The sequence below is a fragment of the Trachinotus anak genome, unplaced genomic scaffold (genome assembly GCF_046630095.1).
Source record: "Trachinotus anak isolate AG129_WGS33_773 ecotype Australia unplaced genomic scaffold, CSIRO_AGI_Tana_v1 ptg000002l, whole genome shotgun sequence".
Lineage (NCBI taxonomy): Eukaryota > Metazoa > Chordata > Actinopteri > Carangiformes > Carangidae > Trachinotus > Trachinotus anak.
Window position 1 is genome coordinate 2,799,222 of NW_027273853.1, and position 25,404 is coordinate 2,824,625.

The window sequence follows — 25,404 nt, forward strand, 5'->3', positions numbered from 1 at the left end:
AGATGTCATTTACAAGAAACATGAAAAGAAACCAGAAGAGGTCTGGCCAGCGTTCTGTGGCCCAGATTCGGCCAAACTGGACAACATTTCATCATTCATCACGACAACGATCCTAAACATCGGCCAAAGCAACCAAAGAGCTTTTCAGGGTAAAGAGCTGGAAAACCCTGAACTGGCCGAGTCAGTCACCTGATCTCAGTCCGATGAATCTGCGTTCCACTTCCTCAAGACCGGACTAACAGGAACATGTGTGCTGTGTTTCAGTGGACCTGTTTGAGATCAGAGAGATTCGTCCTGGGAGGAACTCCAAGGATTTTGAGCGCTTCAAAGATGGCAAGGACAAACATGATGAGAACACCTGCTTCACCATCTTCTACGGCTCACAGTTTGTTCTCAACACCCTCAGTCTGGGAGGTGAGGTCTCTGTATGTGCGTTTTTATTGTCTTGTGTTTGAATCAGATGCAGTCACACTTACCTTCAGAATGTATTCAGACCCCTTTACTTCTGGCACACTTTGCTGTGCTGTAGATTTAATTATAAATGGATAAATTTCCCATTTTTGTCCATCAATCTACAAACAATAATCCATAATGACAAAGTGAAAACAGAAGTACAAAAATATTCAGACCCTCTCCAAACTATGGTTATTACATCAGAGTTGACAGAGCCTTCATTCTTAATTATACAAACTTATTATCAAGCATCTCATCCAGTGTTTTATAGATCAGGCTCACATTTGTCATTTAATGCTTTTGCTCCAGGAAGTGTCTCTCTGTGTAAACACAGAGCTCAGAGGCCAAATGTTTCCCAAATAGCAGATGCGATCTGGTATGGTGGTATGTTTTACAAACATCTGTTCCACTGTTTATTATTCCACATAATAAATGTCTGCTTTTGTCTATTTTGCTAATTTCCCAGCCGATTCTGTGGAGGAGGCTCAGAAATGGCTGATAGGACTGGAACTGCTGAGGCAAGAAACAGTGGCGGCTCCGACTCCGGTTCTTATAGAGAGGTAGACACACACACGCACCGACACACACACACATTCATGTAGTTATCAGTGATTAAGACTCATCCGATCATGAACCCCTCTGTATTATTTTCTCTACAGTTGGCTGAGGAAGCAGATGTATTCAGTCAATCAGACCAAAACAAACAGGTACTGTACATATGAATCATCTGGTTACAGACAGAAGATGAAATCCGCTGTGTCTTGTGTTTTTTTTATCCATGTAAATCCCCGTAGATAAAAATGGTATTTTCTAAACTAACTTCAGTATGTGAGAAACCTTTTAAGAACTCTGTTACTTATATAGGAAAATCTGTTTCTTGAAAAAAATATTTTACACACAATAATGCATCTTAGATACATGTTATGATAACTAACAGCACAGTAGGAATCTAGTCTTCTCTCAGATGGAGATGGTGATGCGTAATCGTTTTGTTTTCCTCCCCAGCATCTCCATGAAGGAGCTGAAGGCTCTGCTTCCTTTGCTCAACTACAAGGCTCCCAGCTCTCGTGTTCTCAAGGACAAATTCCTGGTACTCTTCTTCTCCTCATGTCCTCATCATTGTTGTGTGTAATTGATTTTAATTAATTAAATTCAAATTTTGAATTAAATGCTTTAGACACAGGACTCCAGGATTACATTTAGTTAGACAAAGGCAACCAGTGAACGCTTGATCTATTCTACAATGTAAACTGCATCGTTTCTGTCATATCAGAAATGAGCTGATTAGAGAAGACCTCATTTGGAAATAAGTTGTAGTCTTAGTCAGTGCTTTTATTTTGTGTTTTTCACAGGAAGTGGGAGCAAAAAAAGATCGCCTGGACTTTGAGCAGTTTCATAAATTGTACAATCTTATAATGTTTGAACAGAATGAGGTGAGTCTGGGTCGATCACAGTCAGTATATACTGTCTATATTACTGTGCATATGTTCTTCCAGCATTTTTATTCATGCTATTTTTTAAACTCAGATCCTTGATGAGTTCAAAAAGGAATCATGTGCTTTTATTCTGGGGTGAGCTTCTGTTTTTTTTTTTTTTTTTCATTTTAACTGAACACTTTAATCACGTGATATGAATGAAAGGCGGCCTGTAAAGACAGTATGTGGTTTGACTGTGTGTTTGCTCTTGTCCATCATACAGTAACACAGATAAACCAGACGCCTCAGCAGTTCTGCTCCATGACTTCCAACGATTCCTCATCTACCAGCAAAAGGTGAATGATTAATGCTCCAGACAACAGAGGTGTTGTTTAACTTTGCATGTCTGACTCATTTTTTTTTATCTGATCTGCTCCTGTGTGCCTGTCAAACAGCTATTTATTCAGTCCCTTTCACAGTCATTTGCATTTTAACGAGTGAGAGCTGCAGTTATTTATTATTTTTCATAATTAATAAATATGTTATCTATCTTTTGATTTATCACACATATCACATCATAAATAAGACAAATTTACAAATTTCTAATCCCCTAAAACCCAAACGCGGCTTTAAAACTAGTTGTTCTGAAGCCACAGTTTTTAGTTAACTTTTCCAAACCTCTTCACACAGTCAGCACAGCAACCGTCAGTATGGACTAAACTGTGGATCACTTGTCATTGATTTGATGCTTTGACACAAAATGTATTCAGTGAACACATCTGTCAAACTGTTTTCTTGCTCAAACTCACCCACCACCCACTCTGTGTGTTTACAGTCCATTTTGTACATGTTATAAAAACTGTTGTAAAAACTGTTGAATTTACTTTACATACAAAACTCACCCCACACTACACTCTGCAACTTCAGCAACTGACAAGAAATTAAAAAAAATGTTTGAGCTACCAACTGGGACATGTAACACTGAGGCCAGAACCTTGTATGAGACAATCTCACTTTTGCTAACATCTGTCGCTATCCTATACAATTATGTGTTGTGAATATGTATAGTTTTGTATTGCATTACTGGAATTACTGTAGTTTCATTTTGCGCATTTTGTGAATTATTATAAAAGACCAGGATTTTGGATTAATTTCTTTGACACACATGATAAAGTAGCACAATCCATACAATTAAATACCAGTACCGACATGTTGTTGGTGTTTTTTTGAGGTGATTGTGTAATTGGGAGGGGAATGTTCTCTAGGACTAGATTTGATCCTGAGATGTGTATGGAATGTTTTGGTTGCATTGGTGCCCTTTAGATGTGAGTTTAGCTGCATGTCGGTAGAAACTAGGGCTGAACAATTGATTGAAATATTATCATAATTGCAACATGGCCAAGTGCAATATCCAAATCGCAAGAGCAGTGTTTTGATTAAGGCATAATGTGTCCCAACACATCATACAGTGTGAACACACACTGTTGCTGATCAATTGCACCAATCACCAGAAAAAAATCCTTGTATGTGAAAACATACTTGGCAATAAAACTGATTCTGATTCTGATTCTGATAAATGAAGCGTTGTGCTACAGAAATACCCATACATACATATCATATTCTCCACATGTAAGGGAACATGCTTTTTTGGTGCTTTTTTTAATATCTGTCAAAATAATCACAATTTGAATTTTTAATATTATTATTACTCTTGTTCAGCCCTAGTAGAAACACTGAATAAAAAGATGAAGAAACATCATTGACAGTGACGGAAACTGATCTATTGTGATTTTTAATGGCAGACATGATTTCATTTACAGCCCACATTTCTCTTTGCTGGTTTGAATGAACTGTCAAGTATCATCTTTTCAAGACAGAGTGACAAAGGAGCGCTAGACTACTCAGTTATTGATTATTTAATAGTGCCACAGACTGTTCACTCAGGCTAACATTTGCTTTCCTATCTTCATTTCTTTCCCTGTGTCCCTTCATCCCTCAGGAATCCTGGGCCAGTGATCTGAACCAGGTCAGAGAGTTGATGACCACCTTCATCGACGACACCATGAGAAAAACCAATGACCCAGAGTTCACCGTCAGCGAGGTACTCTGCTCTATGTCTGCATGATTTGTGTGTGACAGAGACAGAGTATGCAAAGATATGACAGGCTGGGATCGAGGCCACTGTGTGTGGAAAGTGTTTTCATTGGCGTTCTTGTCAGTTTGAGATTTGTATTGGAGTAATATGAATGAATTGTTGAGAAAATGGGCAGCGTCTCTTACCCTTGACGCGGCGTTGTGCCAGTAACACTGAGCTGAATCTGGCAGGTTAAATAATTATTTGTAGGAACACAGTTCAGTGCAGTTCAGCTCAGTGTATCACACCAGTAATGAATGAACCTGTGTTAACTCATTGTTAATTCTGAAGCCTGTCTTCTCCTCTAGTTCCTCAGTTTCCTGTTCTCCAAGGAGAACTCTGTGTGGGATGAGAAGTTCTCAGAGATCAACAACCTGGACATGAACAATCCTCTGTCCCATTACTGGATCAGCTCCTCACACAACACGTCAGTATGACCTCACGCATGCTCACAAACTACATGTCATAACGCAACTACACATCTTTTATAATTGTAGTAAATCAGAGCGGATCACACTCGTCATCAGGTGAACAACAGTGACTGCTCACTGTTTGATTTGAGATCTGTATAGTGACTTATAATTTTAATTGTTGCCATTATTTTCTAATGCAAGCCGACGCTGCATACCAAGCCTGTACAATCAACACGGCTTAAAATAAGGAACTAATGTGACTATAGCAGGGCTGTAATTTACTAGTATTAACAGTGTCTGGGTGATGGGTTATGTTGTAATAAAATTCCTTTCGCTGATGTTGCTTCTTCTTCAGCTTGCTTGTTGTTTGGTGATTAAGATTTGGCTTTGGTGTTGTGCACATTGATATGTTTTGTTAGAAAAACAATTGGCCAATTAGAGCTTCGTATGTGGGATTATGAATGGAGATGCCACATGCAGCTACATTAATTAAAAAATACCCTAAAAACATTCATAAATACATAATTAATGTATTATTATATAAAACATTTTTAATGGCCCATTAACCTTGCAGATGACTCACTAACTTTTGAAGCTGTGGCATTTAACAAACACGGAAGCTCTAATGATAAGATGCTATGATTTGCATTATGGGAAATGCAGGATTTAGATTTTTTGGAGCTCAGCTGAGTCTAGGTGCTAAAGTCTTCTGCTGCTTTGATTTTAACATTTTCTTTTTGTAAATCTGTCACTTTTGAATCCAACTTTTTGGAGGTGCAACACAAAACCCAGATTAAAAAGTTTCATCAGGCAGGAGGGGTTTTTTTCACAGCAACTCAAAGGTTGTTTTTATTGCTTTCATACATATTATTAACACCTTATTGTAATTTCCTGCTAATTAACCAACAAACAAACCAGAACAAAAACACAACTTCCAAAGCAGAGCTACAACACATACCCAGGATTTTGAGAAACATATGATCTATCATGCCCTCTGTTTTGTGTGTTGTTCCACAGTTACCTGACAGGTGATCAGCTCCGCAGCGAGTCGTCCACTGAGGCTTACGTGCGCTGCCTGCGTCTGGGATGCCGCTGTGTGGAACGTCAGTAGAAAACGCTACACTTGGATTGTGGATGTTTTTATTTTCATTTATTTTATCTTGTGGTTTTATATTGGGCCATTTGACCCAGCACAAAGATTAGTGAGGGGGATATTTTAAATCTCTAACACCTGCTTTAAATAATTATTAACAAACACTGCTTGAAGTTCAGTGACTGGTCCACAGATCTGTGGGTGCTTAGTTTTCTGATCCTCATGAAAACAGAGCTTGTGAGTTGTATTCCTTAGTTGCTTTGTACTTGTGTCATGTGTATTGTGTATCGTGTGTGTGGTGCTGACTCCTATCTAGTGGACTGCTGGGAAGGGCCCGGGGAGCCAATCATCTACCACGGCTGGACCAGAACCACCAAGATCAAGTTTGAGGAAGTGGTCAAAGCCATCAACGATCACGCGTTCGTCACCTCAGAGTAAGAATCATACAAACTACTGTCACTTTTTTGTGTGTGTCGCACTAATTATTGTCAGTGTCAGTTGTAACAGTTGACTTCGGAGCTGATATTAGATAAATGAGCAGCTTATATAACCTTCAACTACTTCACTACTGTGGTTGTACTGGACAGCATCTTGGTATGAATATGTGCACCAAAGCAGAGGTACCTTAAAGCTGCATCTGTCTAATGACCATCAGGGGGCGACTCCACTGGTTGTAAACAGAAGTCTGATTGTATTGAAGTCTATGGGAAAATGTCTCTACTTCTCACTGATTTATTACCTCAGTTAACGTTTTCCTGATGAGTTTATGGTCTCAGTCTCTAGTTTCAAATCTTCTTCAATACAACATGATGTTCATTTTTAAATTATGCTCCATTTAGAGGAAAATAGACAATAAAACAGGGGCTGCATTAGGGCGGGGCTACCATGTGATTGATTGGTTTTGTGAGTTTAGGTTTTAAATTTTTTCTTGAGATTCAAACAATAGCACATCTTTACAATCGAGTCCATTTGGTTTTCATTTTATTTAACTTATTATGAAGTTAATTTAATCCCATTCATTTTTATTTGATTATTTGATTTTATGTAAAGCTTTGCCAGCCCCACTCAATATTGTATGTATAACTTGTTTGCATGATGAAAATGTTTATATCACTGTCAATGTCATTTAACTACATTAAGGTCTTGATTTTGTCTAAAATTTATTTTTAGAATTAAAAACAAACTTCTCAACAGTTTTATCTCCACGTTGCCAGCATTTCTTAATGAAAGAAAGGGTCATTACAACACTGTACCCCTCTCTTTTGGCCATTTCTTAATTTTTTTTTCTCATACAAAGACATACAGAAAAAGTCAGATTCCATTGAATCACTGCACCAAGTCCTAATTCAGATGAGATGATTTTTGCATTGAGCCATGTAAAATCTGCCACATTGTTCACCATTGTCAACTCATGACTTTTTTCTCCAACGTATTTTGCCGCCTCAGCTTCCCAGTGATTCTGTCCATAGAGGAGCACTGCCCTTTAGAGCAGCAGCGTCAGATGGCTCGCATCTTCAAAGAAGTTTTCGGAAATAAACTGCTGACTGAACTTGTGGAGCAGATGGCTGAGCAGCTACCATCACCTACACAGCTGAAGGGCAAGATCATACTTAAGGTACTGTGTGTGTGTGTGTGTGCATGTGTGTATGTGTGTGTGTATGTGTGTGTGTGTGTGTGCGCCAGTATATCAATAACTAAATGTTTTGATGTGTATTATCATTAATAATGACTGTGACTGTGCTCTTCTTGTCCTCATGCAGCACAAGAAGCTCAATGTGGAGGGAGGAGGGATCAGCAAAGACTTGAGGAAGGGCCAGAAACAGGGGGACCTGGAGATCTGGGACCCTGTGGACAAGGTACTGTCAGGGGGGTCAGATGGGTGACGCAAGGTACCTTAGACTCCTTAAACACAAAGAACACGTGTTGACCTGTATTTCCTAACATAAGACTGACCAGTTTTCATCTGTTGTACATCACACAAGTTTAACTGCTGCTTATCAACCAGCTTCAATGTAACATGAGATGAAACTACTACTACAACAAGGTGAAATACATACAGTACAATCACACAACCTGAATTTAAAGCAGCAGGAATAAAATCTGTCAGGCTTTGCCAGTATATAGGGAGATTCAGCAATGACACTGTAATAGTGAAAAACAGACAGATGAACAAACAAGGCAGGTGGGTTGACAAACAGGCAGGCAAACAGGAACAGGCAACAAATGCAGGACAAAGGTAAAACACACACGAACACAAGCTGGTGATCCCCCATGGTGATTGACATTGGGTTGACATGATGACAGGATCATGAGAAAACTGGGATCAGGACTGTAGGTGGAACAGGGAACATAGAGGAACATGGTCTGGGTGCTGTGAGAAGTGGCAGGAACCAGAGGCCGAGGGGAACAGAGGGGCTGATCGTGACAATATCTAAATGTTTAAGTGAAGCTAAACCTATACAACAGTGTAGGAATTATTTAGGTCCTTTCAAACAGGCTGGAATTAACATGTTCACTAGTGAGTTTGCACTAAGTGAACATCTGGTGATACTAACATCGTGACACTTTGGTGCTTTTTTTGTGAAGTAAGTAAAGAAGGGATCTTCCTGCTGCTGAAGCAGAGGGAAAGACTGAAGAAAAGAAATGAATGCTTTGTGCACAGTGAAACCCTCACAGATGACCCAGAATGCAGCAGCCCGTCTGGTCTTCGATCAGAGTTAAAGGACACATGTCATTCTGCCACTCATCGACCTACACTGGCTACCCGTGGCCGCCCTGTACCATCTACTTGAACTCAATCATACGGGCTCATGCTCCTTTCTCGGCCACCGCGTTCCTCCTCAGAACGTCGTCTGGCATCGCCATCCCTGCACACAAGACAATCTCAGTCCAGACTCTTCTGGTCTGTGGTTCTCCGATGGTGGAACATGAGGAGGGCCGTCCCTCTCTGTCTTCAAGTATCTCTCAAAGACTCATCTCTTGTGAAAGCACTTCCTCTCCTAACATGTTTAACACCTTCACATGCCTAGCGAGCACTTACTTTGCACTTACAGTGACTGTATTTGATCTTCTTGCACTTACTAAATAGATGTAGCACTTAGTACTGACACCAAGGTCTCCTACTGCACTGAAGCTTCAGTGATGTCCCTCTTTTCTAAGTGGCTTTGGATAAAAGCGTCTGCTAAATGAGTAAATGTATGTAGATGTAATCACCAATATCAGACTGACATCATGGACGAGAAAATGATTCTACTAATCTGATTATTAATCTGATTGATTATCTATTGCTCTTAATCCTATCTCTTCATTGTAAAGTCAATACTATTGTTCATGTTTGGGAGTGTCTGGGAGTGTGAGTCCTCTGTGTTGTTTCATTACTGTTTAAATGCACCAGAGAATAAACTGTGAGCAGTGAAGTCTAGTGATGGAAAAATGTGTCAGTCACACTTACTGCAGGGACGGTCCCTTGTCTGCATCTGGTTTGTGTCAGATGTCAGAATTAAATCTGCTGCATGCGTCTCTTAAAAGCTTGTTTTTATACTTTACAACATTTCTCTCTCTCTCTCATTCACTCTCTCTCTCTCAGCGGTGGAACAAGCACTACTGTGTGATCCGTGATGACAAGCTGTACTATGCAGAGGAGGAGGAGGAGCAGGAGGACGAGTCCAGGAAGGTAAAAGAGATTTATAGAAACTTAAATGGTAAATTTGTCCTGTTTTGTTTTCACCTTAGAATCAATCAGCTTGAAGTGGTTCAATATAAAATATCACACATCCACAGTTTTAATCAAATTATAAAGATCAGTGAACATAGTGAGCGCTTTATAAAGTAAAGAGATTACGATTTTTAAGGTCGAAGAAGTGACCATTTTGACCACTGGTAGTGCTATGAAGTGTGTTTTGATGAGTGGGGTGTGAAGAGGGACATTTACGTGTTTGTACATAATGTTGCTGGTAACGGAGCTTCATGAAGAAGAAGAAGAAGAAGAAGAAGAAGAAGAGTTTTTCAGTGTTTTATTAGGAGGGAAACTCATTCAGTGTCTGTTGGGTCTGAAGGACACAGTGCTTTGTGATGAGAGACCCTGAATGTTAACATAACCTGCAATATTTAACTGAAGTCATTTTCTGATATGATGATGATGATGATGATTATTATTATTATTATTATTGTTATTAAGAAAGGTTACAAAGATTTTAGGACCACTTCTGATATAGAAATATATGGGGGTAGAGCTGGGTATTGAACGTCAACACTTTTATGGACCGACTGAAGTGGTTTAATCCTGTTGAGGATTGAAAAAGTTCTTGTCATTCAATACCAAATTTCAAGACCTAAGGAGTAAATAAGTAAATCTCATCAGCACCATTGAGCCTATCAGCATGCAGCATGCTTTGACCAAGATCTAATAATGCTAGTGATTGGCTGTTAATTTACACAAACACGTTTGATTGAGTAATAAGACAGAGATAAAAAAATAAAGCCTAAGTAAAGCTAAAATTTCTAAAAAATGGATTTGATGAAAATGGTATTGAAAAAGTATAATTAAAGAATGGATCAAAGTCAAGTCATCAGTATTAGTACCGATATCAAAGATTTTTGAACGATACCCAGAACTGGGAGGAACAGTTCTGGACAGTGATCAACTACATTAAGTGTAATCTGAAGCATAAACACGAATGATAAATAAATATGTAATGTCCTGAAACAAACATGCACGTGTTATCCTGGCCTCTTCAGTACCAGGACCTGCACTGCTCAGAGCCATGGTCTCACGGTCGGATGAAGGAGGGCAGGCTGATGGGGGAGCGATTAATCTATGATTACTGCGCAGAGACCGGGGGAAGAGACGGCACGTTCTTGGTCCGGGAAAGCGATACCTACTTGACAGACTTCACCCTCTCCTTCTGGTACAGCATCACATTTCTTGATCTCATGGCCAAAAACCAAAAACCTAAGGATTGTAGATGTTGTGAGATACACAGTCCCAGGATCCACCTTGACCCGCCATCCAACCTTGCAGGATTTGCTTTCTCTGAGTGTTTATTTGAAATCTGACATATTTTTATTGGATCACTCAGAAAACAAGTAAGCCAATCGGAAGAGAGGCTGAGATCCTCTCTTCTGATTGGCTGACTGACCTGCTGTTGCTAGAGCTCCAGAGAGAAGCCTGAGAGAGGAGATGTAAAACTACACTGAGATGGTTTTTGGTTCTTAAAACCACAAATATATCTTCTTATTAACACTGACTGCCTTGCTTTGGTGTAGCATCATTGGGGATCCAACGTGTTGTGGGGACAGCTTTGTAAACACTACACCTCCTGTCATGAGTTATCATCGAAAATAATCACTAATATCAACCACATATGAAATGTAGCTATTGATAAGAAACACACCTCAGGTCCAGGAGCTGTAAGGTAGAAATGATTTTTTTGCTGTTTTGAGGTTGTAAAAATTGTGTAATATATTTTGACCAATTGTATGTACTGTATGTGTAAACACGTCTTCTACATGTGTTTCAGGCGCAGTGGGAGGGTCCAGCACTGTCGCATTCGCTCTGTTCAAGAGGGGGGACACACTTACTTCTATCTGACGCCAAACCTGCACTTTCCCAGCGTGTACGCCCTCATCCAGCACTACAGAGAAAACCCACTGCGCTGCCAAGACTTCGAGCTGCGCCTCACTGACGCTGTGCCACAGCCCAACCCGCATCTACGAGAAAGGTTAGTCCAGAAATCTTCGATATCTTCAGAACTACAGCACTGTCGCATAACCTCAGCATCACCACTAAGCTTCAAACTTGTTGTTTGATTTAGCTCTTACCTCTTCTACAAAAGCCTTCCCTCTTACAAACTTAGTACTAATTCAGAAGAGGGAGAGGGTAAACACAACGAGGTGGAATTTTTGTAATCCAACCAAAAACCTATTCAAAAACATCAACTTCCTGCAACACACTATTCCGCACGTTCTTATGTCCCTGTGCTGTCGACAGCCAGGGCCGGAAACATATTGTTTTCAGGTTGTCTGTCCATCACATACATACGTCCATCCACCCCATTCTCATGGACATGACCTGTCATTACCGCCGTGATGGAACTTCTTCAAACATTAACTTAGACTCAAGGATGATCTGATTCGATTTTGGCAGTCAATGGTCAAGGTCTCGGTGACCTCACAAAACATGGTTTGGGCCTTGTGAACACAATATCTTGAGAGCTCCTCAAGGGAATCCCTCCAAATTTGGCACAAATGTACACTTTGACTCTAGGAAGAACTGATTAGATTTTGGTGGTCAAAGGTCAAGGTCAGTGTGACCTCATGAAAAACTTTTTTGATGCAAGTCAACTGCTGTCGACTTTGTTTGACGATTCAGGTGTGTTTTCTAGTAGCTGCCTCAAAAACACTAGCCATGAGCAGAGATGAGGAGGGGGCTACAGAGATTTGGTAAGATCACTTCTTTCTAACACCACACGCCCAGATAGTCTTCTGTGCCAATCAACGCTTTCTCAAGCGACATCATTTAAAAAAATTGCCAGTCTTATGTAAACATATTGAGTAACTAAATGCCAAACTGTTAAGACAAGTCTGTGTTTGAGGCAGTTTTCTCCTGTTTCAAGTGTTTGTGTGTCCTGTGCAGAGACTGGTGCATGACATTCATACAGAGATTAGATATCGATCTCCTCATCTCAGCTGTGGTCTCACTGCTGGTAGCAGCACAGGAAGAGAGGAAGAAGTTGCTTTAATGGATGAAAAGAGGCTTACAAGCAGGCAGGTGGACAAGCAGGCAGGTAGGTGGACAGGCACCAGGTAACTAAATGCAGGCCTCAGGCACAGAGCTAAACATCAGGGAACATGACAGGTAATAATGAGGAAACTGGGAACAGGTGTGTGGTGAGTGGGCAGGGGAGCTCAGGTGACTGAAAGTGACAGGTGTGCAGGTGGATAGGAAGCTGGAGATAGGGGATGGAAAATGTCAGGTCTGTGGAAATGAAAGGAAAAAACATTGGGCTGGGAAGAGTAGAGGCTGGAGACAGAGGCCTGGGGGAGCATCTGCCTCATCTCTCATTAAGACACGAGCACAACTCTTAAAATGTGTGTGTTTAAGTGTAACTGTGCTGGTGTCAGTACATCACACTTCATTCTTCATACAGCAGAGTTTGATCAGGTTTCATAAGCACGAGGGCCATTTTCCCGACACACTGAGGAACATCCTCACTAATCCTTAATCCTGTTGAGATAGAAACAAAAAAAGCTAACGTTATTTTCATAGTGATATTAATTCGAATCTACTCCAGTTCACAAAAGCTTGGTCTTTGACAGTTAGTCTGGTGAATATCCACGTCTCACACTCTTTCCCGCACTCACTTTTAACCACACATGCATGGCTTCTATTTTTCAGTTTTCACTTTCACTCATACGCCCACAGACACGCAGTGACTCTGTCCCTCCTGCCTGTCTTCAGCTCATGTTGAAGACCAAAACACCTCTTTTGCCAAAGCAGAATCCTGTAGTTTCACTGACATATGACTGAATACGGTGTATATTCTTGATAACTATCCCCACATGCAAATGTCATTTATGTACATACAGTATATTGAATTTCCACATATGAAATACAACTTTCATATATAAATAAAATATATATTGTTAACATAGATGCTGTTATACCATATAAAAATTAATCATATTTTTATTTATTTTAGTTATTTATTTTAGTTATTTCATATATTTTATAAACTTCATATGCCATAAGTATTTATGTGATAATAATATGTCCCCTTATAGGTGACATATATGGCAACATCACACGATAGGGACATATGTGTCATATATGACATTTCTGTATGGGTCTTCAGACAGACACAGTCATATATGATGTAACTGTTGTGTGTGTGTGTGTGTGTGTGTGTGTATTGTGCAGGTGGTTCTACAGTAACCTGAGCAGAGGTCAGGCAGAGGATTACCTGCTGAGGATTCCCAGAGATGGAGCTTTCCTCATCCGTCAGAGAGAAGGAGAACCAGACTCCTTCGCCATCACGTTCAGGTGCAGTGACGCTTTGATGACTTCATTTCTCTTTGTCTGATTCTGTTTGTTTTTGTGGTAATCAAGTCCTCTCTCTTTCAGAGGTGATGGTAAGGTGAAACACTGCCGGATCCAGAAGGAGGGCAACATGTACCTGCTGGGCACCACTACAGAGTTTGAGAGCCTGGTGGAGCTGGTCAACTACTTCAGGAAGAAGCCGCTGTATCGCAAGATCAAGCTACGTTACCCAGTCACCCCTGAGCTGGTTGACCGCTTCAGCACAGTGAGTAACTATAGCAGACTTACAAAGACCAAAGGAAATGTTAAAGGTCGCATATTGTAGAAAGTGAGACTTCCATGTCTTCTTTTTATAAAGCAGTAGGTGCTCTATTTATACTATGGAAGTATCAAAGTGCACACAGGACAAAATGCACACAGCTTGTATATAGAAAATGTGTCTTAAAACGAGCCATCAGGACTTCTTTAACTTTTTGATGTCATAACAAGACAGTCACCATCCTCAGCTATGCTCCAAGCACGGCCATTGGTCCAGCCAAGGAGAGGCTGAGAGGCTCAGGCCTTTCTTCCGATTGGCTGATTGACCTGTTGTTGCTAGAGCTCCAGAGAGAAGCTTGAAAGAGATGTAGAATATACTGAGATGGTTTCTAGTGATTTGGTTTGGTTTGGTTTTCTAAAAACCACAAATATATCTTCTTATGAATATCAAAACTTTAAATAAACAACACAAAAGTGTAAAATATGGGACCTTTAAGAATCTCTATAGGGAAAACTTTCTCAATATAGCAGCAAATAGCTATAGAAAAGAAAATTGAGACATGATAAAAAAAAAAATAGTTAGAAATGTATTCATTATACAAACAAGTCAGAACAAATTGATACAATACTCCAAACGTATTGTAAAGCTGAAGATATTTCGCCACTTTATCTAAGAAATACTGAGCTGTTTTTTTAGTAGAGATGAGAAACATGAGACGCTGAGGTGAATAAAAAGAAGACCTATAATGTGATGTCACTAAGATAACAAACTGCCAAAGCAGTAATGTCATCTTGTGTTTATCTTAGTCGAGTATAAAATCATATTATCTTTGCTTTTGGGAAATGGGCCCTGTTGTGTATGTGGGTCATCTATATAGAGGTTAACTCCACAGACTCATATCAGCTCATGAGACAGAGAGAAGAGCCCCAGGCTGCATTTGACACAAATGTTGGAGAGAAGAACTGGTCCATCTTTGCGTTATAAAAATACTCAGATGCTTTGCAGAGGGGGTGAGCACCTGCAGTGAGCCCTTATATAGCCTATTATGTATTGTTACGAAGAACAGCGAGGGAAGCAGATATCCAGCAGACAGGCTGGCACCACATAGGCAACCAGAAACACTCAGTGCAGTGGGGGTCCTATTAAGGAGGAACTAAGGGGGTGGAATTGTCGACAATACAAACAGGCCACAATGCCCCCGCTGGTGCTGTTTTCTGCATAACAGGCAGTGGTGGGGGCTTCCTTAATTAATTATTAAATAATACTGTATAAATAATAAATAAATAATACTATACTGCTGGTGCTCTGCTGCAAATATTTCAAGTTAGCCGGCTCTCCCACAGCAGCACATTGACTGCACCTCCGCTCCTACATCCCTCTCTCTTCAGTTGTTACAGCTCTCCCTGTTCATCATCTGGGAATCATGAATGTCTGTACACATCATGCCAGTCGGTGTAGTCGATGTTGAGATATTTCATAGAATAATCAAAACTCTGACCTGCTGTGGTGCCATTAGAGGAAAATCAGGGGATCACCAAAGTCAATAGGATTTATCCTCTGTGGACCGTGAAATTCTGTACAAAATTTCATGGTGATCCATCCAATAGCTATTGAGATATTTCAGGACCAAAATGCTTGAGTGACTGAAGCTGCAGCTATTCCACTAGTTTCGAATAAAAATCAATATTAAAAAATTAAATAACCATATACTTTCCATCGTCTTCAAAGCTGTAGTATTTACACGTTGTATCATTTGGTCATGAATGCTTCCTAGAGGGGCTTTTTATTTTGTTCGTTTTTTAGCCCCACATCTTGCATTTAAGGCCAATATCAGTTCAATATCTGGTTCAACAGCCAATCACATTTCCTCTGCACTGACTGGTGCCTAACTGTGGACTGTGCTTCGCAGGAGAAAGACTGTGCCTCTCTGTACGAGGTGAAGACATACGTGGAACCCAACGAGATTGAGCCCTCACTGGTGTGTATAAACCACTATATAACTTTGGCTGTCTGTTATCTTGTGCTGTTTCCTTTGATAAAGACATTCATGAGTGTGTGTGTTTGTCTCCTTTAGCCTCAAAGTACAGTCAGAGCTTTATATAGCTACCAGGCTACAAGGCCAGATGAGCACAGCTTCAGTAAAGGGGCTTTGATACACAATGTAACAAAGGGGAACAATGGATGGTGAGCCTACACACACACACACACACACACACACACACACACACACACACACACACACACACACACACACACACACACACACACACATACACACACCTTAACCATCACAGCTAACTATCCCAACCCTAAAAGCAAGTTTTAACCCCCAAACAGCCCTTTAAACTTGTGGGGTCCAGCATTTTGGTCCACACTAAGCTCACGCAAGTATAGTGGGCTCCTAGATTTTGGATCTCACAAATAGAGTAAAAAAACACACACACACATACACAGGCAGCAACACGCTATAACGAGAACTGGTATTGAGTCTTTGTGATATCATGGGGATCTGTCACTTTATGGCCCTTCATCATGTTTATCTACAGTAACACACAAATAACAGACTGTTCTGCTCACCACAGGTGGAAAGGTGACTATGGTGGAAAGGTGCAACTGTTCTTCCCATCAAACTATGTAGAGGAAGTGTCCAACAACATCCAACCTGACACCAAAGGACAGGTAAAGATTATAGTTTAGGTCACAATTAAACTGCACGTCAATCAGCATAGAAACTGACTGAAAATATTCTGCGTGTGTTTATCATGTGCATTAAAACAGGACATGGAAGATAACCCACTCGGTGAACTATGTAAGGGTGTCGTGGACATCTCCAAGTGCAACATCCAAAACTGTGAGTATAAGTTATTTTGGTGTGTGAGGCATGTTTGCGGTGGAGTGCACACACAAGTTTTCACTAACCTCACTGTTGCTTTTCCTAGTAGTTAATAATATGCATGAATTTAAGATGATGATACTGCAACTGGAAGTCATCTAAACCACTGTCATGGATAAAATCCACACCGTTTTACAGACAAGCTCTCATCTAGAGGCTCCAGTATACTTTTTGCTTCTTCTTCCCTGCCTTTTGCTGGCACATTGCGTCATTTCCTGACACCACTACCACAGTCTGTCAGCCAGTTAAATAAGATGAAACCACTAGCAGGAGTGAATATCGTCGTGTTATCTCTGTACTTGTGCTTGCACCATAGACTGTAGATAAAGATGAACATAGCCTCTGTGATGTAACCCACAGGTTTCTGAAGAGTGGTTTTAAAACTCAGAGTGAGCTGCTCTGCTGTCACCATCTTGATAGTCTCCACCTAACTCTGGGTTAATCCAAAAATGTGTAAAGAGGTTGGTGTCATGTGTGAAGCTGAGGCTTCTTTGCATGCCGGTTTAATAACTTTAGTACGCACATGCTCCTGTTAGCATCATTAGCGCAGTTATGGACGTCTTGCTCGAAGGCTAACCCATGGCTAGACAGACTTCTTTTAGTTAATAACCAGACAGCAAGTCATATTATATATGTTCAATATTTGCATGAAGAATCTCCAAAAGACAGCAACATCACAAACATGCTGAGAGGTCACGTTCAGTGACTCAAATTAGCTGAGGTGAAGCCGAGCAGACAGCTAGCGGCTAGACACCAAGCTACTAGTCAACTGTGATGGCACTCATCTCTCACTCAAAGTGGCCTCGCCCACAATTATGCATAACTTTAACCCTTAATAAAGGTTTAACAGGTGAGTTATAAAAAAATGTGTTCCCCGTACCGTTGTCATTAAGGTGGAAATTAGCTATAGAGACCAAAACTGTTCTTTTATACCAGGCTGTAAAGTTGGACATTTGATCATAGGTTGGCTTTTGAAGCCAGCCTCAACTGCAGTTTTTGGCATTTCTGTGTTGGGTTCATCTTTCATCCTGGGGGTTGCTGTTTTGCTTGCACTTGTGACTTTCCCTTATATTTGTATTTTGTGAGCTGCACCTGCAACCTGGTCAAAGCATTGCTCCACTGGTGGGTTTTTTGGCACTTTGCCTTAATTAGACTTGAGCCACAGCAGAAGTGTAGACGGGACCCAGGATACTATGATCACAGTATAGGATATATGTATTAACCACTAAGCCCCACCAGTGGCGCCAGTAGGATTATATTTCATAGTACTGGTAGAGCGCAGGCTTATATGCTGCATGTCATCTGGTTTCCTCTCTAATACTAATTGTACAGCAGTTGTACACTGCTTTTTTTTGTTACTCTCGATATTTTTGAGTTTTAAGCACATGAAAGTTTGTATCTGCATTTTGAAATCTCAAAAAATGTTTGCAAAAGTCGGCATTAAGCAGGCAACTGACTTCTCATTTAGCTAGGTCAGTGCCACGACCTCTGTGTAAAAGATGTGGGGAAATGAGTACTGAATACAAAACAATGTATATCTGGACAGGCTGCACAACACTCCTAAAGCTTTCCAAATAAACATGAATCATGTTTAGAATCATCAGTGTATGCTTTGCATAGAGCATACTTGTTATATGTCAACTAGTGGTGGAGAGTTAATCCCATAATTGTAGTTCTTTGACACCAACACATTTGAGAGATGGAGCTATCCAGTGACTGAGATCTACCACTTTGCATGTCATTAGACCATTCCTTCAGTAAACACAAAGCCTTTCCATTGTTTAATCTCTAAACATCAAGGAACTGAATTCCAAATTTAGAAAGTGATTCACATTGGTATTGCATATAAAAATGTGAACTGCACACCCACCTTCACCCCACAATAAGTGTCTCTTTCCCTCTCTCTTTGTTTCTAGTGAAGAATGGTAAAAATGGGAAGCCCCATGTGTTGACCCTGCAGGATGTGGAGCATGACAGTCTGCAGTTTGACCTGGCAGCTGGCTCTGTGGAGGAGCTGTTTGAATGGTACCAGGTGGCGTGGGACATTACTCAGAGAGCAATGAGCAAGCAGTACAACCGGGAACAAGAGGTGGGTGTCTCATTGTAATTGATAATATATGTAGGTCAATTAGTTAAAATCTATAGGGAACATCTAAACCATATAAGTTTGGTAAATATGGTCACCTCAGTCAACTCACATAGTGGTTTTATTTACGGGCAGTGCATGTAACATTAGTTCAAACTAACTCTCAGCACAGCATATGACTGAAACAGACAACATACTTTATAACCACAAAGGGTTGTTACACTGGTGTTCTGTCAGCATCACTGTGCAAACAGGAAGTGGCTTTTTTGTCCAATGTCAGATGAGACAGCAGGTGGAAGTGGAGAAGAAGGCAGAAGTTGCCATGGAGATGTCGGACCTGGTGGTCTACTGTCAGCCACGCAGCAAGGAGAAGGACCGCTTTGGTAAACACATGCATACACACATACTAAGCACAAAGACCTTTACCACATCTACATAGTGGAAAGAGGCTAAGTGCAAACAGTCTATACTCTGAAGGGAAGTCTTAGAGCAGGTTAGTTTTAGTGTTAATTTAAAACAGATATGCTTCACTCAGCGTAGTGTTCCTTCAGTACAATTAATGATAGATTAACGCTAAAATTAATCCTGAAATAGGTCTTATCTGTCAGTCAGTTCATAAGCTAAATGTAAGCTTTGTAGTGAGCCACAGATCTTTAAACCCTCAGAAAGAAAGTAGTAAAAACACATATAGATATAGGTATATACATATATAGGTATATACTTGATATGTATGTAGATTCATTAGAATTAAGTGAGCGCAAATACTGTCTGGATATCGAACAAAATAGCACCTTAACAAGTGTAAATCTGTATTGTAACACTTAAAATTGAAGTAAATATCTTGACATTCTTGATTTGCTTCCACACTGGATAGTTGAGATGGTAAAATACCTTATGATTAGGCCAAAACCTCGGGGGAAAACATTATGCAGAGTGCATTTATTGTGCTCATCATTGTGCCGACATTGATGAGTTGGAGGGACAAAATCTGTGCACCTGTGTGCGTACAACAGGCATCTGTTCAAATCTTTCAGTGGGATTTCTTTCATTGAAAATTTGCTGTAAAAAGGTTTGTAGTTTCCTTATTGACATAGGCAAGCTAGCCAGCCAGACTAGCTGTTTCCTCTGCTTCCAGTCTTCATGCTAAGCTAAGCTAATCGTCCTCTAGCAGTAGCGCCTCATTGACATGAGAGTGCTATCAGTCTCGTAATGTAACTCATGGCAAGAAGGTGTTGAGCAATTCCTTTAAACAATTGAATATAATGAAGAAAATGCAATTACCTGGTGTAACTTGGTTTAAACAAGTGAATGTTACACTTCTTCCAGTGAGAAAACAGTGCATTTTGGCACAGTGAAGACAAGACAGTGAAGACAAGACACAATGACAGGCATCTTTTTACCAAAACAGTCCTTTCATAATATTAAAAAAAAACTTAGCTGTGAAAACTGGAAATACATTAGCAGCATTTTGGTTGATATTTCATCTCCAAAACTTCTAACTTGAAGTTTAAAAGTTTGATCAAAGGTTTGTGAGCCAGGTGTGTTGTATTGGACAAATTCAGATTATTATGCTCATGTGACGTTCAGTGAAAAGAAGGAAGGACAAACCCTGCAGTAAACATACATGAAACAATGAGCCTTTCTTCAAATAATAATGTCACCTTTTAATCTCAAGAACTCAAAATAAAATAAAAAAATGAAATAATAAACAGATTGGTACCCTCCAAATAACTTTTGTTGAGTTGGGCACATGATACTGAGATGGCACAACAGTGTGTTCCAGCATCCCAGAACCCCCCTTCACTTGTACACTGACTATCATCAGTAGTCAGCATGAAAACTAATGATAACCAGCTAACAACATGTTCAGTTTTCTGGCACGTTGTGATCACTGGCAGCATTCTTGATGAGACTGTCCTGTAAAAAACCAGCCCACAGGTCGCCTGTGCAGCAGGTTATCATGACCCATAGTTAGGTTTTGTTGCTGGGCAACATCTAGTGGCCATAGTAATGATGACAGGAGCAAAGGGAAAAGTGCGGTGACGTAGTTTATAGAGCGACAAAGTCCACGTCAGGAGGAGGTTGGGGTGGATGGATGAATGTGACACAGGAGAGCGGTGTTCGATTCCCATGTGAAAGTAGCAGTTTATGTTGTTTTTATTATCCATGACCGTTCCACAAAGTTAACCACATTATTACTGTAACCATGATGACAAAGATTGTCTAATATTGAGGAAGTACTTATTTTAACCCAAATCACCATCTTTTCCTAAACCTAACCAAGCCTTGACTGTTATTATAGTAACCATAGCAGCAAAGGTAGGTATATCGCTCTTGGTACATTCCACGTGTTTATTATTTTAACCATGACAACCAAGGTCTGGTACACCTTTCACCATAGGGCCGATGTTTCAGAAGACACTACTATGGGTCCTATCAGAGGGCTAAAAAAAGCGACCTGTGTGGTTGTTTAGGTTGGAGGACTGGTTGTTCTTGACCTACCAAAGAAACCAAACAATCTGTCTCAGCTACCTCACTTTAACAACATGTTAAAGGCAGCCAGCTACCAGCAGCCAGCTACCAACAGCCAGCTACCAACAGCCAGCGTAAAGCATGTTAAGCTAAAGATAGTCAGTGAAACCACCAAGTATCCACAGTGTCAGTCTGTTTTTTGGCCTGCTGGTTTCGACTGATACAGCTTCAAACCAAACTGTTATTATCTGACCCTGACTATTCTTTTCTCTGTCTACAGACAGTTATAGCTACAAAGAGATCCGCTCCTTTGTGGAGAACAAGACGCCAGGAAAGAGCCGCACTAAGGACTTCTTGCAGTACAACCGCAAGGCTCTGAGTCGTATCTACCCAAAAGGCCAGCGTGTGGAGTCCTCCAACTATGACCCTTATCCACTGTGGGCTGTTGGCTGTCACATGGTTGCTCTCAACTTCCAGACTGCAGGTGCAGTAGTTAATCTGGGCTGAGCTCCATACAGTACTTCCTCTCTTATACTCTTGTTCATCATTTATAACAGCAAATTTATTGAAAGAAACTGGATTCACCTGCAGAGGCTTACAGATTATGGTTTTCTATGGTGAAGTGTGACACACTTGTTGAAGCAGGAAGTGTCCCAGTTTGTCATGTCAGCTCACTGACTGCAGAATGCCAGTGGTCTGGAACTGATGCACCTAGCCACTACACCAGTGCTTTCCTGCTATCAAAAGTCTAAAATAACAGCAGTGAGGCAGGTATAAAACCGTCCTTTTTGTATTCATTTGGCCTCAAACAAAACTTGCCCTAACCAACACGCTAACACAACCAATACCCCTACACAAACAATGTGTCAAAAAGCCTCCAGGGGTGTCTGTTTATTTCACAGAGCAGAGCACTTGGCACAAAGGCACACAACAAACCAAAAAAAATAAAATTAAATAAAGCAAAAAAGCTTGTTTGTGTGTGATGTGTGTCACTTGCAATGAAGTACGTGTGTGCATGTTGAAGATGTTAGGTAGCTGTGGAGGAGTAGTGTTTTGTGTATATGTTCAGTTTCTCTGTTTTGGGGGTGGGGTTGCTGGGGGGGCTTTGGCCAGCTGTAGAATGAATGAGTCAGCTGGACAGTCAGTTTTCTGGATTGTTTGATGGTATCCTCTGGTTTTTCAGTTCTGTTGCTTGACGTCTTTGCCTCACAGTTTGGATACGTGTCATGTTACGTATGTAATGATCGCAGGTGTGGAATGGGAGTCTGTGTCAGTGCTTTATTCTGAACTATTTGCAGAGGTTCTGATTGACTAGTGCAGAGACCCATCCATGGGGTCATTATCAAGGTCATTGATATCACTTGGTTCGTTGGTGCTCCTGGTTGTCAGTCAGAACTGAGGAAACCTGTGAGGTGAAACGTCTTTGAGTATCTACAACCAAGGGTTAGTAGTTCCGCGTTAAAAGAGTACTTACACATTTTTAGGAAAAACAATGAATTGCTGTTATTCAGTTAGATGAGAAGATCAGAACATGTCTGTACGAAGCTGCTGCCAGCAGCCAGTTAGCTTAGCTTAGCATTAAGACTGGAAAGGAGGAAAAAGCTAGCCTTATGATGTTAGAGGTAGTTATGTGCTAGACTCTTGGTTAGGTGCAGTACCTTCCTGGAGTCTCTGCTGGTTGTCTGGCAACCTCAAGGCAACATATCCAACTATTCATTTAAGGAGTTAGTTTAAGGAGTTATGTCATAGCTGTGGCATCTACACAAATGACCTCCATCAGAGCAAACATTTTAGTCACTGCGACAGCAGCTCTCCATCACAGTGAGTTAAGTAAAAATGTTTTTTTTGGTGTTTGTAGTAACAGTAGTCTCATATCCAGTAATGAGGCAATATCTATGGGATTTGTTTTTAAATAATTGAAAAAAATCTTCCAAGATTCTTGAAAAAAAGGAAAATAAACAAAAATAATTTGAATACACAAAACATGACCTCAAAGGCAAAACTTTAACCAAAGGTATAAAATAGTGCCACAGTAACAACATTCTCCACGGCTGATTTCTCTTTCACTTTGCTTCAGCTCAGTCAGAGCCAGCTACTGAATATATCACTTTCAGGTCTCACACAAAGCTCCCGTGTGGGTGGGTCTCGTGGGATTACTTCCCCACTGGTCAACGACTTTTTTAGTGACAGTCAATGGCCTGAGGGTGGTGACACTTGTTCAAAATGGTTTATCTTCTATCCATATCACTGACACCAATATGTATGCTGCACTGAGATATGAGATAGCTATGTTGGCTGGTAAAACCTGTCTGGAATGCGGACTGGTACAGAAAACCTGTTTGAGATTTTACTAATAGCATAATTATGACTAATAGCATTAATGATGGCCTTGGTCTGTTCAAGTGTTCCAGTTAGCCATGACAGTGTGACTGTGAGAAGCATGTACAATAACTTTTTTTTACTGTGACATATCAAAATGTCTTTAGTGAGATATGCATCAACAATGTACGACTCTGACGAATAAGCAGTAAATATATACTGTGGCCAATACACTGAAGACTGATGAAGGAACAAGGTAGAGGTGTCGGACAATGAGGGACAGGTGTGGGGGGACAGGTGACTCACAAAGGAGGCAAACTCAAGAGGGAAACTAATGGGCAGATGAGGAATGGCAGGGTCTGGAAACTTTATGATAATGCATGGCCCAGAGGAAGAGTAAGGTTTCTGAGATGGAAGAGAGAGAGAGAGGAAGAGCAGACACTTACCGGTTTACTCCCTTCATCCTTCTTTTGAGGGGTGTTTGACTTCATTTTTACAGTGATGACAATACTGGCAGCCTAAAGGCAAGTAAAACTGTTTTCAGACACATACGTAGAGCAGAGGTTCATATAATGTGTATGTGTCCACCCAGATAAATACACCCAGCTGAACAGCGCCCTCTTCAGTCTGAATGGACGGACGGGCTACGTGCTGCAACCCGAGCTCATGCGTTATGATACCTACGACCCTCACCGGGAGAAGAAGATCAAGTACAACATCGTGGTTAGGGTATGTCTGCACACAAACACACACACAGCTCATAATAACTGGCTAACACATACAGCAGCTTCAGAGGACACTTAATTGTGTTGTGGATTTAATTTTAAGTGGATAAAACTTCTATTTTTGCCATCAATCTGCAACTCAATAATCAACAATAAAGTTACATTTTCGAAATTTATTAAAACTCAAAAACTGAAATCCCTCATTTACAAAAGTATTCAGAGCCTTAATTCAGTATTTTGTTGAAGGCCCTCTGGCTGCAAGTACAGTTGAGTCTTGTTGGTTAAGTTCCCACATGATTTGCACACCTGGATTTGGGCAGTTAATCCCATTCTACCTGGCAGAGGTGTCTGTGAACGGCCATCTTCAGGTCTCTCCACATGTTCTATGGGGTTTAAGTCTGTGCTCAAGGACAGTCAGAGACGTGTCCCAAAGCCATTCCAGTGTTGTCTTGGCTGTGTGCTTCAGGTCATTGTCAATCACATGGTAGCCCCGCCCTAATGCAGCCCCTGTTTTATTGTCTATTTTCCTCTAAATGGAGCATAATTTAAAAATGAACATCATGTTGTATTGAAGAAGATTTGAAACTAGAGACTGAGACCATAAACTCATCAGGAAAACGTTTACTGAGGTAATAAATCAAGTGAGAAGTAGAGACATTTTCCCATAAACTTCAATACAATCAGACTTCTGTTTACAACCAGTGGAGTCGCCCCCTGATGGCACTTTTCAGACCCGGAGTCTATGTCCATTTTTATATAAAGTCTATGCTCTGTCCCCGCTGTGTAGGAGCACCTGGAGCTGCCACCACCATGCTTCACTGTAGAGAAGGTATTAGTCAGCTGATGAGCAGTTCCTGCTGTTCACCAGACATAGTGTTTGGAGCCTGGTGTTCTGCCCAGAGGGTTAATTTTTGTCTCACCAGACCAGAGAATCTCTTTGCTCCTGCTGTCAGGCTACTTGAGGCCAAACAGCATTTAAAGGACTCTATCATATGACTTTTACTCGAACTGGCCTCTGTGTAACCACTGTAACAAAAAGTCCTGACTGATGGAGAGCTGCTGAGACGGTCGTCCTTCCGACAGGTTCTCTCATCTCAGCAGAGG

The 25,404-nt window shown here is 40.7% G+C and overlaps 1 protein-coding gene across 2 annotated transcripts in view; it reads left to right on the top strand.

Moving 5' to 3' along the window:
* Positions 1 to 25,404, top strand: part of plcg2 (phospholipase C, gamma 2) — a 36,461-nt gene that overhangs the window by 7,278 nt on the left and 3,779 nt on the right. Inside the window, exons 3-28 of one of the 2 annotated variants that reach the window (XM_071490187.1) lie at positions 265 to 414; positions 920 to 1,013; positions 1,113 to 1,160; positions 1,459 to 1,543; positions 1,806 to 1,886; positions 1,981 to 2,024; positions 2,152 to 2,224; positions 3,868 to 3,969; positions 4,311 to 4,429; positions 5,433 to 5,518; positions 5,825 to 5,942; positions 6,955 to 7,123; positions 7,269 to 7,364; positions 9,095 to 9,181; positions 10,246 to 10,415; positions 11,028 to 11,228; positions 13,427 to 13,549; positions 13,631 to 13,811; positions 15,715 to 15,783; positions 15,880 to 15,989; positions 16,388 to 16,484; positions 16,584 to 16,656; positions 18,615 to 18,787; positions 19,065 to 19,167; positions 21,537 to 21,740; positions 24,168 to 24,304. In XM_071490187.1, coding sequence (XP_071346288.1) covers positions 265 to 414; positions 920 to 1,013; positions 1,113 to 1,160; positions 1,459 to 1,543; positions 1,806 to 1,886; positions 1,981 to 2,024; positions 2,152 to 2,224; positions 3,868 to 3,969; positions 4,311 to 4,429; positions 5,433 to 5,518; positions 5,825 to 5,942; positions 6,955 to 7,123; positions 7,269 to 7,364; positions 9,095 to 9,181; positions 10,246 to 10,415; positions 11,028 to 11,228; positions 13,427 to 13,549; positions 13,631 to 13,811; positions 15,715 to 15,783; positions 15,880 to 15,989; positions 16,388 to 16,484; positions 16,584 to 16,656; positions 18,615 to 18,787; positions 19,065 to 19,167; positions 21,537 to 21,740; positions 24,168 to 24,304 — 2,993 coding nt within the window. Of the gene's footprint in view, positions 1 to 264; positions 415 to 919; positions 1,014 to 1,112; positions 1,161 to 1,458; positions 1,544 to 1,805; positions 1,887 to 1,980; positions 2,025 to 2,151; positions 2,225 to 3,867; positions 3,970 to 4,310; positions 4,430 to 5,432; positions 5,519 to 5,824; positions 5,943 to 6,954; positions 7,124 to 7,268; positions 7,365 to 9,094; positions 9,182 to 10,235; positions 10,416 to 11,027; positions 11,229 to 13,426; positions 13,550 to 13,630; positions 13,812 to 15,714; positions 15,784 to 15,879; positions 15,990 to 16,387; positions 16,485 to 16,583; positions 16,657 to 18,614; positions 18,788 to 19,064; positions 19,168 to 21,536; positions 21,741 to 24,167; positions 24,305 to 25,404 lie in introns of both variants that reach the window. The other variant, XM_071490179.1, reaches the window with a different exon arrangement.